Raw genomic sequence first — 19,650 nt, forward strand, 5'->3', positions numbered from 1 at the left:
CTTCAGACACCTGACCTCAGTCTTCACAATATCCCTTAAATAGGCTGGTCTTAAAACATTATTTCTGTCTTAAGGTCCCCATGTTACCACTCCAAGATTTCTTAGCAGTAAGCTGTTGTGCCCTCTGGGTTGGGACAGGAAAAGATCTGTAAAATGCTTGCTTCTCCCTGCCACATCCTCTCCTTTTTTTTTTGCTGAAATGCCACAGAAGATGTTTAGAGAAGGTTAGAAGAGCAGAAATTTACACAAGTGATACTTTCTTCCTTCTGCACATCTCTAGGATTTATTGTTGAAATTCTCCTAATAGCAGCAAAGTGACTCATCCTTTATTAAAGTCTTGAAACAGTTCATCAAATTGTCATCCCCAAAACTATTTCTTGCTTGTTTGCGTAGGACGCAACTACATAAGTCACAAAAAGACTTAGAAAGGCTATGAAAAATTCAGTTTCATTTTAATAAGTTGGTTGTAACAATGCTTTCCATTCTCATCAAATCTTATTTGCATGTAGCACTTTACAGGGGACAAATTGAATGCGGCTATGACTTGAATTAACATCTCATTGCTAGGATTTTAGCACTTTTTTAACCTACAAATTAAGAAGGATAATCAAATCCTAGGTGAGAAAAGTGCAAATGACCATCTTCATGGAAGAAAATAATCTTTTATACTGATAGCTGTCCAAAACTTGTACAAATAATTGTATGGAAAAATGGAAACTAGATACAAAATATAAGGGCCATTTAAGTGATTTTGCACCATTCTTAGTATCTCTTGAATTAAAATATTAATATTTTGTAGTGTTAAAACTTCAAGCTCTGATGCACTTTTGGTGCAATGGGTAAAGTTTGGTGAAGTCTAAGAACCAAATCACTGAGCACTGAAGTTTGGATTCTTGGCTTTTGTGAATGACTTTCTGCCAGTAATTCAAAGCCCTCACCAATACATCATGTATACACAGCTGTATAAGCTACAAGCAAAAGGTGGGTCTATTCATCAAATCCACATGCATTTAAGGAATCTAAGTCCCCAGTACTTCTCGCCAATGAAAGCTGATTAGTATTTTTCAAAATGCAATAAATACTTCTGGTAAGATTATGCACAGCCTTACACCCTTAGTTTAACTAAGTGTTGAATTGCCAACTGCTCTGTGCAGACAGCCTGCAGGAGCCCGTCCAGCTTTGTTGTGCTGTGTAATCTCACAGCCTTGGAACTGGACGCTAAATTCCTAAAAAATATAGGACTGACATTGCTAAACAAGAAGATACATTAGCACAACTCAGGCTTGCTTTCCTTTTGAACAGCTGTTGCAGAACAAATCTCATGTGCCTACAAAGAGTACATGTCACTTTGATAATGCAAACCTTCCCTTCTGCCTGTGGCAGTATCACAAGGAATAAGTCATTCTGTTTGAAATTCCTCCTGACCCTCAAGCCACCAGCTGGTGTCCTATATGCAACACACCTGCAATCTGTACCTGATTTATGTTTAGTACCAGCGAAAGTATTGCCTTTTCTTCTGTCATTCTGGAGAACTCCAGCCCTCAACACATCAGCGTTTAACAGGCTCATGTTCTTCTGGTCCGCTCTGCTCCCACTCATACTTCCCACCTCTTCTAGCAATTGTTGCCACAGAAAATGCAATTACTGCCTTTTACGTAATTAATTTCTTCTAACTCAAAAGAGTGGCCTTTAGAAGGAATACAGAAGGATGTATGAATCCTTTCCTCTTACACTCTCCCAGTCCCAACTATGTTTAGCTCCAGATATTTCCTGAGCTTTTTCCAATTTCAGTAATCACCAGCAAAACTCTTCAATTCCTTGTCCACGCTTCCTCTCAAACCACTCACTTTTTAGTTCTTACTGCATACTTTGACAAGGGTTTCCTTTGTATGCTTTTATGCACTGCATATGGAGCCACCTCTTTTTCTCTGTTTTGAAGCTGGTTGCATTAATTTCATTTAATGGCCATAGGTCTTATAGGAAAAATAGCAGCTAGCCAGGCTCCTAAGTGAGCCTCTTTCTTACATGTTAAGCAGAACTGTACTCCTCAGAGTGCGAGTCTGTAGTGCTAGTATCCTCTCCTTCCTGTCCTTTAGCAGGTAGATAGACATCCCAAGACCTTCCCTTTTTCCATGGCAGCTCAGTTCCTTAAAAAGATTTTTGTCTCTCTATCAAAAGACATTTGGAAATTCATATAGGTTGTACAAGAGCAATCACACTTATTTATGCTTATTAATACTTTCTAAAGTTTTTAAATGCTTGGAAAGCAAGATTTCCCTTTACTTGATGATTCTTCCCCAAAAGAGTCTAGGTGTACACTAAGTGTAGACCTTATTATAGCTTCCAGTAACTGCCTATCATCAAGACTTCAAGCACCAAAGAGAAGTTGTAAGTATTATGTTAGATATCACCATCAATAATTTAGCTACACCATCCACAAGGTCTTCCAGAACTAATGAGTAAATACCATTTGATTCCAGTGGTTCCTCAGTTTTATGTATTTGAACTGTGAAGTCTTCCAATGCTGCTTTGGCTGCTGACAAGACCTCTGTTGAATTCCTCCCAACCTACACCTTCCACTCCAAACAAAAGACTTACACAGTGTGAAAATCTTTGAGGTTTTCTTATAATGAATACTGATGAGAAATTATTAATTCTTAAAAGTGACAGGTTAGGGAAAAACTGTCTTGGGGTGAGGCAGAAAATCTCCACTATCTCTCCATCCACCAGCAGCAAATAAATGGCCAATCTAGTGTAAAATTTATGAAAGACTAAGTCACGTTACCTCATATGTCTTTTCACAGTTAAATGACTTGATCCTTCCTTTTCTTTTGCAATGGCTCTCTGAAGTGGGTTTACGATGGAATTGTCTTCTGTTTTCTCACTCTTAATTATAAAGGTAATGGGAGAACATGAGGTGACATTTTTACTAAGAACTGTTCTTTCTAATCCCCGGGGAAGTCAAGAGTTAGTACTTAGATTACTAGGCTCAGTCCAACTGGAACATGAAAATACGACTCAATTTCTTATTACAAATTTTGACAGTTCTGCCTTTCACTCTTGGGGATTCTGAACATAGTGAAACAATTAATTACACCATCTTAACAGAGGTCATTATACTCTAGAGTCAATGACCTGGAAAGAAACAGTTTAGAGGTCTCTCCCAGTTACTGTGTGCTCCCCATGCTATTGAAGCTTCACCATTTTCCAAGTCAGAGGGCGAAATACTATAGTAAAAAATGTAGTATTTTTGCTTATCCCAAACTTATCTTTCCTATATCAATGAATTCTACAGTGTAAGAATGTCTTTTGATTTAATTTTCAGGTGCTGAAGTTGAGAAGTACACCTGTATCACTTCATTCATCAATGAAATACAACCACCACTGACTCGGACCATGGCAGCTGCTTGACAGTGCACACCAATTACACCTAACGGCGAGGATGGGAAGGGAAGTAGGCACTATAATCAGCTGAAGCTACAGGGGGGACTCGTAACAGAATCTAATTACCTGCCTGGATTTTGGCCAGGGCTCTACCAGAGATACTATCCTTGCTCCTAAGTAAGCAGCCTTGGAACTTCAATTATCGCAGTGGTCAAGGTCTTGGTTTTATATCTTGAAGGCAGCAACTCCAGCAACACAATTATATTGCTCCAGTACTGACTCAAAGGAGAAAGTGCCACCCGCTGAGGTAGCATCACATCCTATAGCACATAAATGTTAATTAGCGGTCCTAGTTTTTCTTATAATTATGAGATGCTCTAACCTGCACAGTGTGAGATTTGATGAGATGAGAGCACTGGGTGGTATAGCTAATAAATCAGTTTACTGTACAACCTCATTTCTTTAATGAATAGCAAATACCTGAGCCGTAGTAAAGCAAGAGCCCCAGGCATACACTTGCAAACTGAAACACTGGATTTAATTTTTGCATCATCTCTGGACGAGGAAGAGCTGACTTACCACTGGCCATTAGAGAACACACTCCTGTCAGGGGACAGCGCTAAGTGTAAACCTCGATGTAAGAATTTATAAAAAAGAAAAAGGGAAAAAAGAAAAAATGAGTGGCAAGGCCATTATGGGAAAATAACCCAACAGAGGTACAGTTTTCATAAGAGAATAACTTAAAAGCTGACAAGAGCTGTCAAGGTGTCAAGACAGGTGAAGAGCCAGGACAATTAACATACACTAGGCTTCAGTCTACTGTGGGGGGAAAAAAGCATGATTTGTTTTGGACAATTACAAGTTAATAAATGGAAGTGTCAGTTCTGTAGTTATTTCTAGAGCACCCATTAAAGCCTACTAAAGGCCAAAACCTTTCACAGTTTCTGTCATGGTAGGCAACACACCACCATTATTTTATATTCCAAGCAATATTATTGTCAACGACAGTAGTTACAAATGCCCAAGAAAATATTTCCTTTAGCAGTGTACCAGGCAGTTTACTTGGCAGAAGTCATCTGTGCTCACAGATTTTTATTATCAACACTGTATTTTTTCCCCCCACAAAGCACACACAGACAAATGAGTATTTGAAGTGAAGTGCTCTGTAGGGCATGCCATACAACTTTATATCCTCCAGCAACACACAAAACCTACTTGGGGAGTGAAAGGCACCCAACTCAGAGCAACCACCACTGCAGAGAGCGAAGCAGACTTCTGCACTTCCACCACCACTTCCCGCAGGACACGAGCTCTTCCTCCCGTGAGTGCAAGGGCAGGCAGGACACCACACCACTCACTGAGCTTGCGGGCTGCCCTGGCCCTCCCCAGCCCCTGTTCAACTCCAACCTCACACAGAGCCATGATCTTGTTTGTGGAAGGCTCGGCCCAAGAGTTAAGCAAGCTCACAAACCTGTTTCCACAGAACCAAACCTGTTTCCACAGAACCAAATTAACAACCACATTTGCTTCATCCAGAGCAAACGGTAGACCTAGAAGAGTTACAACAGCATGCCACAGATCAAGTATCTCCATTCAGATGGCAACTCAAGGGATTTGCAAAGGATTCAAACCTCTCCATGCATACCCATAGAGGAAGCCCCTGCGCAGAGGTGAATCCACACTGCATGATGAGCAGGTAGTGAAACTCTGCTCAAAGGAGACATAAACCTTGGATTTATCTTGAATCCTTACAGACAGAAGAAAAAGCTTCCCAACCCCACACTTTTCAATACACAATCTTTTCTCCTCACAATTGCTGAAGGAAAATGATTTGACATGATTTTTGCCTTGTTGATCTTCCTGTTAATCAAGTCAGAAAAATGAGTCATTAGCTATTTTATCATCCCTTTGTTCACAGTCAGACAGGTGTGCAGATCCAAAGCAAAATACTAGAGCAGTGTTTGAAAAGAAAATCTGCTACCCACAGAGTAATTTGGAAAAGACTATCTATTATTTAAGATGTTATCCACCATTATTTAAGTAAAATAACCCCCCACCTTATCATCAAAAATGAAGTTTTTCTCACCTACCATTTTAAGGCTGCCCAGCTGTCACCACTGCAAATTCTATTTTTCAGTTATGAGAGCTCTGCTTGGGCACCCAGCCACTCCTCCTCACTGTGAGGAAGTATTTTTGACTACATTAAAAACAAATAAATCCTAAAACAGCCTTGGGAATAGCATATGCCTTGCAGGAATGTTGGCATGGGGTAGATGGACATCTGCTTCAGTCCTGACCTACTTCTAAGCATCTGAACAGAAAAACCTCCTTGTAAATAATCCCCGTAGAGTACTGTTTTAGTTGTTAATCTCCCAGTGATTTTGTGGGCATCCCAGAAACTTTCTTTGCTCTTCCAGCTCTGAGTTGAACTCGATCATGTTGGGTCTGGCCATCTGAACTTGAACATGTCAGCAGTGTCGGCCCCCAAGGAGTAACTCAGACTAGAGCTTTCACCGTGCAAAGCAAAAACAAAGTACTCACCAAAAGTGTTATAGCCTTTGTGGGCTAAGCAGCTTAGGAGTGAGTTTATAACGCTCACAGTTAGACTCCACCAATATAAACTAAATGATACTTGTAATATATTTGGCATTATAAAATGAATACCTTTTTACCAACCTTACAAAGTAGGCTGGTGTCAGGAAAACACACTAATTGCAGTATTCCTTAGAAATGCAAGTCATGTTAACTATGCGTAGGAATGAGGGAAGAAAATGAAGTGATCTACATTGGTTGCCTGTGTCATCCTCGCGTCCAAATAAAAGAAAAAAGAAAGATTCATTAAGCAAGAAATGAGCCTTGAGATTGGCAGAGAAGAAAAGTCTCCTGCTGGGGCAGAGAAGTGGCACTGCAGAGAGACAAGGTGGAGGGAGAGGTGGCAGCAGCCTACATCTTCTAAAACAGACAAAAAAGAGAACCATTCGTGTTACTTTAATGCTTGCTTAGCAGAAGAGAACAAAAAGAGCTAAGGATGAGTTTGATAAACATCATTTTAATGCTTCATTTACATTTTCTAGTTTGTTCTATTTGCGTGAATCCATTTTCATACAAATACACCCTCCCTTTCTTTATCATACCTAGCAGCAGCCCTGTCTCATACAGCACCTTTTGTCTATGAGACAGAGACTATTGAGAACCTTAAGTATACTTTAAAAAGTGCCCTGCTCTTACAACGCTCTCTGCAGCCGGTGTCTGGCTCGCCAGGGGAGGGACACCAAGAATAGCAAAGGAAGAACATGCACAGAGATGGTGAAGGCAAGAGCTGACCCTAACAGAGTCTGTAATAATGATGTTAACAACTGGGACTGTTGCAATCCATCTCTTCCATGTTTTTGTTTAGAGTCTCAGGCTTGGTTTCCTCTCTTTCACGACAAAGAATTTGTAGACAGACAATCTCTGTGTAGTTAACAGGTGATATAACATTATGAGATCCTGTCTGTACCAAATATAAACATGCAGTTGCCAGTGCAAGCAAGCATTTAAAAGCCATACAAAAAATATACAAAAAAAAAAAAAAGTAGTTCACACTCACACACAAAATAATCATTAAAGAAGGTGAGTTTTTTCATTTAATAGATTTTTGTCATTTCCTTCACTTTCAGTGACAGAAAAGGGAATATGGGTTACATGTTCAGAGCTAACTTTTTGCATGAACTCTTGGTAGCATTAGCATATAAAGTTGACAGCAGCGAGCTGTACCAGAGAAGCTGTGCATTTAAAAGTAGCAGCATTAATCATGAATGAGCTTGAATTAATATTATTTATTATTTATATTATGGTGTGCCTTGGGTTTCAGTCAGTTCTAATTTAAGAAAAGATGCAACATGCTGTTGTTCCTCCTTCAAGGAAAGAGAAGGATGCCTACAAGCAAGAGACAGTCACAAAGACTGGCTGTATTTATACTGTCTTTTGCACACTGAATGTGTTAAAAAGAAATAAATAAAAACCATTCACCCAAGACATCAACACTTTCAGTCGCTCAATGTTGAACCACAACTCTTCTGCCACATATGGAGACTTTGGAAGAAAATGAAAGGTTCTTTACAGAATAATTGAGGTTTGTCACAAGGATGCTTGTCATGAACAACCATCGATGAAAGCATAGTGAGAAACTAGGGGATATTACTCAAATAACAGCATATGGTATCCTTGAAATGAAGGAAAAGGCTAGGCAGAACTCAGAATAGAAACAGGACTGACAGGAAGGGCACACTTCTGATTTTCCTTTCAACCAACTCTTGAAATCTTCTTAAAATAGGGCTGTGGTTTGTCTGCCGATGAAGTTCAAAATCAACAGCATTCCTGTTTGCTTAATCTATACTTTTTGGTGCCCATGGAGCCCTTATTTTAATTCTTTCATTTGTTGCATGATGGTGGGGAAAGTTCAACTTAATGCGTCACTCAGATCCTTACGGGACAGTGAAAGTTGTAGTGTTAATTAAAAAATAAAAAAGTTAAAGCAAAATCAACTAACCACTGAAGCTCAAAACCAAGAAGCCAACAACAAACACATGTAAAAGGCTCTGCAGTGGAGTTGTTCCAAGACAGCATTGCCTGCACATTTAAAAAAAATTTAAAAAAAAAAAATCTAAGTACCTAATTTTAGGTTTTGTTGATTGTGACTAAAACAGTTTTGGAAACTGAAGATATTCTCTATAAGCTGTTACTGATCCATAATTAAAATATTAATAATTACTGTAATTATAATTTCTAGAATAGCATTAGACTGCCTAAAGAAACTACATGAATGGTTGTCTGTGATCAAGGCCTACAACTTTTCCTTAGATTTACCTTCAGTTAAACACTGTCCCTGTAGAGGTCCCAATGTCCTACTGCACGCAGCCTGCAGACTGAGCAGGATTCATTACCTGAGGTTAAATCAAGCATCTGTTCTATATATATTGCTTGTCTAGTCACACCTCTATCCAAAATGCAACGCTGATTGCAATGTTATGTTCCACCAGTGGGTCAGAACCATGACTTAAAAAAGAACAAGCTCTTTCTGAAATGAATGAAGTATTGATTTTGCATGGATCAGCAAAGAATGCAATAATTACCTTAAGATTTACTGTGGCTTGCACTGAAAAGGTTGCTCAGTTTTTCCCAATGAACTCCCACGTGTAAAACAGCACGCATGTGCTGCAGGGCATAAAAAATAATTCTAGCAGAGCTCCTAAGGGAAAAAAAATCTGGAAACATTTTTGGGGGGATGGGGTAATAAGTAGGAAACCATAAGGTGGCTTCTGCAGCATCAGGCATGGAGCCATTCGCATGCACCACTTAGTTGTTTCAGCAAATTAAATCATGTTAATTTCACAAAAATGAGTCACCTTGAGAGGTCAGAACTTAATACATTACTAGCAATGTATGTTTGCCTTTCATTTAAGAAAGCTTAAAACTTCATTGCAAATAACATTTTCCTATGTGATCGCTAGCAGCTGAAAAGCATGGAGTAAAAAAAACTCTTTTCATGTTATTTGTTACCTACACTTAATCTATATTCTACTCAATTACTTTCAGGACAGCAATCAAACTGCCTTTGGAATTTGTGAAAATTACAGAAAATATATTCAGTTGATTGGTTTGAACTTTGAGCCATAATAATGCTTGAATTAACTTTGGGAGATTGATTCTGTTAAAGCGTGAATAACGACAAAAAAATAGAATATTTTTCTTCCAGATAATTGTTTAGCTGGTCTATAGGCTAGCAACAAAGCATGTGATAGGTAAACGCTCATTTGATCTCAAAGACTGTGTAACTCAAGTTTTTAATCATTTCTCCCCATCAAAACACCTTATGCCAAAATATGTACTACAATATAGAGGATCCTTCAGGAATCACGTATGGGAACACTTTATTATTTCCTATTTTCGAATCCTAATTATTAACTCAGTTCTTATCTCAGTGTTGAACAGAAATAAGTATTTTCTTTTGCAAAAGCTTTGGCCAAACAGCAGAAAGTTATACTGATACAGTAAAGCTTAGTTTAAAATTAGCCTTAAGTTCAGCTAATTTACACACATAAATTTTCATGAATTTATTTAGAAAGATAAAGATCAACTGAAAATTTTTAGTATAATTTTAAAAAAAAAGCAGTGAACCACACAACAGCAGAAATGCATGCTGGGGAGATAAATGTGCAGGATATACTAAGTAAATCGTGTTTCTTTATTCCTCACTCTTTGGGTTGGGGCTGTGGTTTCTTTTTAACAACCTATGTTCACAGTGCATAGTTTTCAGTTTATGATTATTAAAAAAAAAAAAAAGCAAACGAACAAACAAAACATTGAAAAGGCACCTTATCATGGAAACTGAAGCATGTTCAGCAGGGCCTATCAGGATATTCAATAGTTACCTGAGTGACATGCTAACGCAGACACAACTGGGGATGACTCTAGTGCAATGTGTTGCTGAATAAAATTTGTACTAATTTTGCATGGAAATGTACTGTAAGTGATTTAACAGGTTATGAGACTGACCACAATATTGAAAAGGATAAAGAAGAGAAGGATGCAGTAATCCAAGACAGGAAAAATGAAGGAGGAAAAAAAAAAAAGCACGTAAATACCAAGTTTCTAAGCTCAGAAGGGGTTGCATTTGATTAAGGCTACTCCTGTATTAAAGAATGGGCTCCTTGTGGAGCCAGAAGTACCAGCATATGGCATTAATATTCTGTTTGCAGACTATCCATGGGACCAGACAAGGTATATGCTTTTCTACAGTAATTATGTTTCTTCTAAAAACACCTCTTCAGGAAAAATAAGTCAATTAGATAATCAAATATTATTACAGAAAAGAATTTCCTAAACTCAAAAGAAAAGAAGAAGTTATGCAGTATCTTTCCAGTTATAATTGCCAAAACAGGAATGTAGTTACATGTTTTCTTTGGTAATGAAGAAACAGAATGCTAGTTAGCAACAAAACTGAATTCTGTGGTATTAATACCTTACGCAGGATGCCCTAATCTAAAGTGGCAGTACAAGTTTGGAACTAAAGAGTGCCTAATTACTCTAACACTGATAACCATCAGGAAGCCAATTTCTGGAATTAAAATTTACAGGCAAAATAAAAACTGGAAGGAAAATAAATCAGCTTTTCTTTCATTCATCAAAGAGTGTAGGAAGTTTGTCCCTGAATACGTTCAAATATTCACAAATAAAAACCAGAAATGAACTGTTTGATTTTCAATTATACTCTGCCCTCCCTGTCAGCATCCAGCTGCTGCATTGCCCCAGGCACTTGGATGCCAGAGGCAGAGCTTCAGGTGCCTTTACAGCACGGCAGCCGACTGAAGGAGGCAGGGTTAATACCAGAAGAAGCACTCCTGTTAGCCCATCATCTGTAAAGAGACTCCCACCTGGAAATTCCTCTCTGGCATTATGCTCTGGATACATTCTTTATATTTCAGTGGAGCAGAGATCCTCCGTTCTGTTTCTGTTTTGGCAGAGGAGGGGTTGTTTCGTGGTTGTATGTGGGCTACAAATATATATATATATATCCAAAGGAACACATGCGGCTGGAACGTTTGGTGGTGTTCCCTTAATATTTAAAAAGGATGAAAAGATGAGCATATTTTCCTAAGGGAAAAAATTAAATATAGGAAGAGGCAAAATTACATTCGGTGACAGGGACAACAGTATTCAAACAAAATTATGTGGATCCTACTGCTTCACTTTCAGAAGCTAAGTTTGCCCATAAGGGCACACAGAAATATTGCTTTCTTCTGAGAAACAAGCTGGAGTAAGGGAAGGAATAGAAAATTTCTCCATTCCTGAAAGTTTGGCTGCAAGAATCCTGACTCTGATATTGAGAGTGATAGGTCATCAAGTGCAAAGCAGAGAAAGCACACTGACATGTACTGCAAAAAGGTATTTTCCCTTGCAGGGAAAGGAAAAGATAATGCTCTGAGTGCCTCCCACCCCTGCTTTCTATAAGCTACACCCAACCACATGCACAGGATTACATTTTACCCATGAAGGCATGCAGCAGCCATCACCACAAGCACATTGTTGCTGTCTGTCCCACCAGCCCTGCAGCAGGGGAGCTTTGCCCCCTCAGCCCCAAAGGACCCAGTGGTTTTGACACCAATATAACCATGTGGGCATTCTTCTCATCCATGCCTAGCCTCGATGGTGCTTGAAGAAGGAATTTATTTCATCACTCTCGGGGGTTGTGATGGCTGTAATTGCTCACCACGGCCTTCTTGTCCACTCTGTCATCTTAAACATCCCTTTCTGGCCAGCTCAGTGTGCACTACGGTCCAGGAAAACACAACGCTGTTGCCAGCAGCATTGAGTTATGTCACGTGTCACATACATACATCATGCTTGTTTTGCTTATGAAGTAACTCTTGTGGAACTTTTTTGAAGTTCTTAAGGTTTTGTTCTGAACTAGCATAAACCTTTTTTTTTTTTTTTTAATTGTATTGCTCTAGAAGATGACACATTTTTGAGAATTGTTGTTTCTACACTTCCAAGATGGCATACCACGTGTTGGCTTAGTGATTCAAATAGCTGTAGCAGGACTCAACTTGCAAAAAGCTGCCTGGGAAATGCAACACAAAATACTGCTGGCTCCTGGTAAATAGTGCACGTCTTTCACTTCTGCAGCTGTGGGACTGAGCTACTACAATCCTTGTTCTCATCTATTTAAATTCTGTTCTTCCTAACCCAACATAAAATGATGCATATGCAGAACAACTAAGGGGCAGAAAATCCCTACTTCTGTCATGCATTTCTGTTGTTTTGAAGTTACAGAGAATAAAGAGCAGTGAGGTGTGTTAAGATCAAGTTTCAACAGAACACAGCTTCCACTGACAATCACCCAGATTTCCTGAGGTACCATGAGCGCATCCTGGGAACTAAGTCCTTCTTTTAAGCATCTTTTGTCAGGGATTTCCTATCTGGCCATCCATGAGGTTTCCATAGCACTGAAGAGGGCTACACGAATTGCATAGGCTTCCCTGACAGATATAACAAACCCTGAGGATCACAAAATTAAAATGCTGCTTAAAGAGAGGCACTTAAAAACTTTTTCAGATGTTTACTAACAAAACACGGACATTTTGTGAACAGCAACTGGCAAAAGACAAAATGTACAGTGGCAAGCAGAAGGGATGGGATATATACATTTCCTTTTTATTTAATTTTATTTTTGTAATGATGTAATGATGACTGTAATGATAACTGCAAGGATTTGTGGCTTTGTTTTTTAAACTGCAGTCAGAAAACTGGCATCATCCAGTTATCTTTGCTGACAATACTGGAATCTGCATGTGTGCTACCTGCTATACAGCTCTTACTTTACACCTTACACTTTTCCATCCTTCATCCTTCCTGTAGGAGGTATACATTTAGAAAAATTACTGTATTATCACTATTTTCATGCCTTATCACATCCTTCCACTTAAGATTTTCTTTTTCTTCACCTATATTCATTGAAATGTTTATTCAAAGACACCAAGATGATCAAAGGTCAGATTTCTGATGGGCTACAGATCAGTATTTGCTGACCTATTTGGTATTAACCTCTTAAAATGCACAAAGAAAAAAAACATGTAGAGAGAGGAGAAAAATGTAGACAGGAGAAAACTGTGGCTGGAATAGGGAAAAGGACATCTACTAATTTAGTCTTCCTCTATAATTTGTGCTTTAGTACCTCCATACAATTTTAAATACATTTTTAGAGCAGGGAGATTATTTTCATCAAGGGAAACAGCATTTGCAAAATGACCTCTGATTTTGTGGGGAAAGTTTCCTACTTACAATTTACTTAATTGATTGTGTTTGCATATCTGGATGCAAATACATTAGGGCTCTTACTTTCATTTTTCACCACAGCTATTCTGATATTTAGAAAAGCCGTCCTGGTAAAGGAAAGAACAACAAGATCAGGTGCGCTGCTGTGATATTGGGTGATTAATCAGAAGGTCTGGGATGGAGAGGAAGACTTTCAAATTCAAGAATAAAACCATTTCATTCTCACAGCAACAAGTCTCTTGAGGAATGACTGATGCAGGAGACCCAGCTGTGCGATCCAGCCTTCTTCACTGACAAGACAAAACAACTCTCTGCCTCTGAAAGGCTACGAGACGAAGGTCATTCACAGCTTTAGACTTGATGCTCTGCCACATTTATCAAAATTACAGCATTTCTAGTAACACAGGCAGGATTTTTTCCCCTACCCTGCATGAACACAGCACTTCAGAGAGCTCTTTGTATGCTTCCAAATACTTCAGAAACTCTGCATAATCACACAGATTTTTGAGTCTCAAAAGCGGGTCTCAAAAGCTGCAGTCCATGATTTTAGACCGTCATCATCAAACAGTAATTCTCTCATTAAGGAATCATACAGGTTCAGCCTTAGTTACATTTCTGTCTGAACTGGGCTCAGAACACTTAGTTTTAAAGATACCTGCACTCAGTTTTGTTTTCCTTCTTTTTTATGTCTAGGTTTTCAAAGCAAATAAAAGAGTTCATTTGTCTCCATTACCACTGACCTTACCTTGCAAGTTACTTTTCCAGGATTCTTAAAGGCTACAGATACTACTCTCCAAACCATATTGTCTAAACTAAGAACAAGAAAGCACTAATAGAGGCAGGTGGAGACCCTGATACCTTGGTCTGAACTCCTTCAGGTCCTGGGAAATAAAATTAGTTTTGCCCTATCCTTTCTTTCTGGACTACATACAATCTGAAAGCAGGGTTTCAGAAGCTAGATGAGACAATAAATCAAAACACAACCAACCCTTGACAGTACAGGGCCCCTCATCCAAAGAGGGGGAAATCACATAATTATAAAATCTTGTATTTTAAGCCTGGAAATTTACTGTGCTAGCAATCTTTGAATTGATGGAAAAAATAGAATATGTACAGTAACACTGAGGTACAGAAGCTGGAATGAAGATTTTCTCTGAGAAAGCATCCCATGGCTTAAGACTGTGTGATAACAGAATGCTCAGTTAGGATTAAATAAGGCTTTTCAGTACAGCTGGGATGAACTCAGGTTTGGACAGAAGTTTTTCATCTGGTTGATCATTGGAAAGACACTGTTGGGTGCTGGGACCAGTGAAACCAAACTGGCTGCATATGCTTACAACTGTTCTGGGATCATGGGAAACTTTCTACAAGTGCTTCCCCTTACCTGCCCATTATTAGCAGAAAGGTGTGATTGAATGGAGAAAGTTGGAGAAAAATATGAAGCAAAATCCACAGACAGGTCATTTGTTCATTCCCCTCCACTAAACTGCCACTGAGGTAGGAAGTTTCACACCAAAGAACAAAGCATTCAACATTAGCATTTGCAAATGGCTCTAGCAAAATTAGAAAAATTAGGTTGCTCACAAAAAAAAGACATGAAAAATCAGTAAATCTGAGGGAGCCTGCACAGCAGCATTTGCTGCCTACCCCTTCTTTCACCGAAATATGGAAAGAGGAATGGTTTGTTTTTATAACACCTGTAGAAACTGCCATGGAAAATGCTCCAGAAGAATTAAATCTGACTTAACACTTTAATCTCAGGAATCGATGGTCTTATTTTCCAGTAGTATTACAGAACATTTTCACTTTGTCGAAACAAGCATCCATACAACTTGTTCTACTGGAGAACTGGAAACTTTTGTCTGATTTCCCACCAAGGAGGTTAGAGTCATGGTTGTCTTGTGTAGGACGAGGATGGCTTCTTGGGTTTCATCAGCTACATCCACAAAGACACATACAAACACAGACACTGAGGCCCCTACCCAAAAGGTGTAGAGGCAGGATCTGCTGCACTCCAAATGCTGGTGTGGTGCCCAGCATCTCCTGCCTAAAGCGATTAAAAAGGAGAAGTAGCTGTGTGAACCACTGAAAACAAGTCTAATGCCTGACCTTGCTTTCAAAATCCATTTTTCATCAATACTGAATAGAGAGAGGAGCAATTACTGCAGCCTTCAGGTTCTCATTATTTGAAAGTGCTTCAGAGCACTTTAAACATTTCTAAGAAAGTTCAAGTGGGGAAAATTCTGTCCATTACTTTATTCCCTTGCCCTCCATCAGTGAGGTGGTGCTGTGTGACAGTGCCTGAAGAACCAGTTCCAGCTGTATTTCAACTACAATAATTTACAACTCACAATAAGTATCTATAGGATGCAAGGAAGCTACCTGCTAGTTTCTCATCTAATACAGCTTGCTTTCTCTCCAGGTTGTCATACACTGCTATTGTTGATAAGGTCTACAGCTCCATAGTTCACAACACTAAATCAAAAACTCACAAAATCTAAAGCTGATAGCATCTGCCCTCAGCCTGAAGGGAACTACAGGACAAAAGGAGATTCAATTAGAATGAAAAGCAATCAATCCTGATCAAGGACCCTATGATTTCACCAGATAAAACAAAGATAAAGGATAACTACCAGCTAATTGGACTAGGTAGAAAGTTTCTGTATGGTTAGATCATTATGTATCTTTTTGGTGAAGTCAATGCATTGCATTTTCCTCTGAATAACACAGTTTTGACCACTCTGGAGACCGTGAGGTTGCACTGGTATGCCATTGCCTTATAAGACAGTTGCATTGCCTCTCTCACTGTTATGATATAAAAGCAGGATACGGAACTTGGAGGTGCGGTGATAAAACGTGGCGGTAAAACTGTAAATACCAATGTTTAAAAGCTTACACTTATCTTATTGTGAACTGAGCCAGAAACTTTTCACTACCTTGGTTTTCTATATGCAGTGCATTTAAGTAAAATTATGGCCCATTTCACACACATGCAGTTGTGAAAAGAAAGTTTACCAAAGACTATGTCAAGCTTCCTACCCACACCTGTTGTGACACAAATGCTTCCCTGAAATCTCTTAAATACACCACAGCATTTAATGATATGCAAAATTAAACTGATGACAAGTGAATTCTACATTTACATTTTCATCATTCCTTGTACCTTTTTACCACATAACTGTTCGCATTTCCCTTAGAGCATTCCCCATTCCTTACAGCTCAGAATTTTTGGCTGTAAAATCTTCATGTTATGACTTGTTTCTAAGAAAACTGCCTATTTTTGCTTCCCAGAATCTGAAATTTGACAACTGTTATTTTCAAGCCAACCTGTAGGACATGGAAACCAAAAACGTCAACATTCCTGCTGGAATTAAGTTTAAGTAGTGAGCAGATTCCTCTTACCTGTTTGTGAGCATGATCATATGAGTTAATGTGATTGTCAAACTCCTGATGTTTATAGTACTGCTTGTCACAGAGTTCACAGTAGAAGTTGGCTTTAAGATCTTCCAGGGCTTTTGCTATCGTGTTTTTCTTTTCAGCATAATCCTGGAGGGGGGTGGGAAAAAGGAATTTTAGTATTTTCCTTTGATGCTGCGAATGGATTTTGTGCTCTGCAGTTAATCATATTTGTAAACATTTACACACCTCCATAACTAAAAGCCTTCACATATTTGCTGTGTTACACTGCACATATTTACTGTATCTGCTGAGAGGCTCAGGATTTGCACACTTCAATTTGCTATACAGTTGCCAGCTCCCCTTAGGGGCTCTGTCAGACGTTAGGCTACAGATGGATTTCCTCAGGTCCTTTCCAAATACAAATATTTATCATGTTGAAGGTTATTTTCCAGTTAATTTCTACCAAAAATTCAGTGCCCAGATGATCTGGTAGGTAATATGCCTCAGCAGAATAATCACAGAGACACAAACTCCAATAATTTAGTTATGAGGCTTTCACAATGAAGTGTGCTTCTTAAAGTGAAAACAAAATTAAAAGAAACTCTGCTGTGTCCCTCTTGAACACAGGTAAAAAATGAAAACATGATGAATGCTTTCATAGCTGAGATGTAATGAATATCTTCCATAGCTTTGCTGTTTGTCATCCAGCATTAGAAGGAAAGACCCACATCTCCATTTACCATACATAAGCAAAAGCATTAAAAACAACCTTGCTTATTATTTATCAGCGAATTATATACAAGCAATATTTATTAATTTCCTGAATTTGTCGATGACAACATGGCCTGTTCAGAAAGAGCATGGAAACGGTCCGTCATCTCAAATTAGTTGAGCACCAGTTACATATTAAACACGTTTAACTTGACTGAAATACCACCTGCTCTTGACAAATCTGAGAGAGAATTGACCCTAAAATCCCAACTGCAGCAAATATTGTTTACAAAATTATAAATAACCAAAGATGCATATTTAACATTGTACTTAAATATAATTCAGCATGATCAGACTGTTAGCAAACACCACTGATTCAGATCCCAACAGAGCTACTCCCTCATTCAATTTTGCCCATTAAAAGAATTGCAAAAATCACTTCAGGACTGGGTTTTGAATACCGGCTGACACAAGAGGAACTCACGCATTTCTAGGACATTTTTAGACTGATGTTGCATAAAATGTTTTATTAAAAAGAAAAAAAAAAAAAGAAAAAGAAGAGCATATTATTTGAAGACATATAAACATATTTACACTTTGAAATACACTTATGCTGTATGGAAACCTATCCTGGAAACTCTATAATTAGTTCTTGGTAATAATGAGTAAGGAACTATAGGTTTTTAACCACTTCAATTATTACTAAGAAGCTTACGTTTAAGAAAGTAGTGGAGACAGCACATCAAGCTCTAAGTGCATAAACTCCCTTGAAATAGCTTAAAAATAATTCTCATAGTCTACAAAGGAATCCCATCATATTTTGCTTTGTTAGAACAAAAAAGGAGGAGGAAATTGTAGATTTGGGGGATTATCAGAACTCTGAAATATTACATATGATAATTGTGTAGGAGAACAGCAAATGTGATGGATTCTAAGGCAAGAACGGTGAAATAAACAATAACCTTTCTTGTATAAAGAGATCCCAACACACTGAATAACCCTCAAGCAAAATTTCACAAGACATACTAACATAAGGCAGTAACCTAAATAAAATTATGTAATGCAGTTGGTGTTCCTCTTGACATAAAGCACCTTTTTGGAAACAATATAATTATTACGTAACAGAACTAACCTGAATGGGATCTACTCTGCAATTGTACTTGGCATGCCCAGCACATCCCAATGGAACAGAGACATGGGAACCCTGTGATCAACTGGACTGCAAAGTAAGAAAATCTCATCGGTACCTTGGGGTTTCTACTACTACAATCCTTCAGCCGGAGTTCTTTGGTGGGGAGGGTTAATTTTATATTTCAATATTATATTACCGTTTCAGAGGCAATATAAAGATTATCATCGCATCATCTAAAATAGATGATAAATAAGTAGAGGGAAAGTATTAGTGGAATTTGATCATGGACACAGGAAGGGAAAATATGGGATTTTTATGTGACAAGATTGAAGTGTTTAAAACCCAGAAGTATTTGATGTTAGGAACATACGAATGGCTGTGCTGGATCAGGTCAATGTTTTGAACCCGTGTAAAATTTTACTGTGTACAACCAAGGCAAAGTGACCCTTTACTAAGGACCACTCTCTTCTCTTTTCAAGCTGAATTGAAGTTTCATTTGTTTTCTTACTGGAAGAGGTCACAAACTTACATGTTTTATTTTCTCTGTCTGGGCCTTTCATAATTACATACACCCCTACCACACAGTCTCCCAGGCATGTGTATTCAGTCATTCCTCATACCCAGGTCACTCATTACTTGTCCCGGTCCTTTTTTCAGCCTCCAAGGCCTTTCCAACTATCATCTCCTCTCTGACAAGACAACACGATAACCAGATACACTGTGGTGCCATACAGTACTATATTAAGGTTCTCTATTTTGTTTCCTATTGTTTTTGTATTAACTCTTAACATACACATTCTTTTAAATCACCATAGAGCACTCAGCCAACATTTTTATACAACTCCTTTATCACCTACATCACTTGCTGCTGAGCAATATTTTGCTGGCAGGAGAGGTTTCTATTCAATTACTAAATTTCATTTGATTTGTTGAACTACATGCAGGAAACTGGGTAATTATAAAGACAGCACGCACTGCACGGAAGAATGGGATGCCACTTTAAAAACTGGTAGGTAGTTGATTCTCTGCATAATACAGAGGAATACAAGGATGTTCCTAAGTTGCTGCAGGAGAGGCAATGGCTGTTAACCAACCTAACTGGTGAGACAACCTGATTACTGTGATCTAAACACGGGCAAAAAGCATTAACTAGTAATTGTGGACTGTGAGGTATCTATCTGCAACAGAAATATATTTGCATCAAGGAA

General features: G+C 38.5%; 1 protein-coding gene across 2 annotated transcripts in view; it reads right to left on the reverse strand.

The window, feature by feature from the left end:
* ZNF804A (zinc finger protein 804A) overlaps positions 1–19,650 on the reverse strand; it is a 146,921-nt gene that overhangs the window by 19,389 nt on the left and 107,882 nt on the right. For both annotated transcript variants that reach the window (XR_004777191.2, XM_035536852.1), the window contains exon 2: positions 16,603–16,746. Coding sequence is in view for 1 of the 2 variants with exons in the window: in XM_035536852.1 (XP_035392745.1) it covers positions 16,603–16,746 (144 nt within the window). In the remaining variant the exon portion in view is untranslated. The remainder of the gene's footprint in view (positions 1–16,602; positions 16,747–19,650) is intronic.

The sequence above is a fragment of the Cygnus atratus genome, chromosome 6 (genome assembly GCF_013377495.2).
Source record: "Cygnus atratus isolate AKBS03 ecotype Queensland, Australia chromosome 6, CAtr_DNAZoo_HiC_assembly, whole genome shotgun sequence".
Lineage (NCBI taxonomy): Eukaryota > Metazoa > Chordata > Aves > Anseriformes > Anatidae > Cygnus > Cygnus atratus.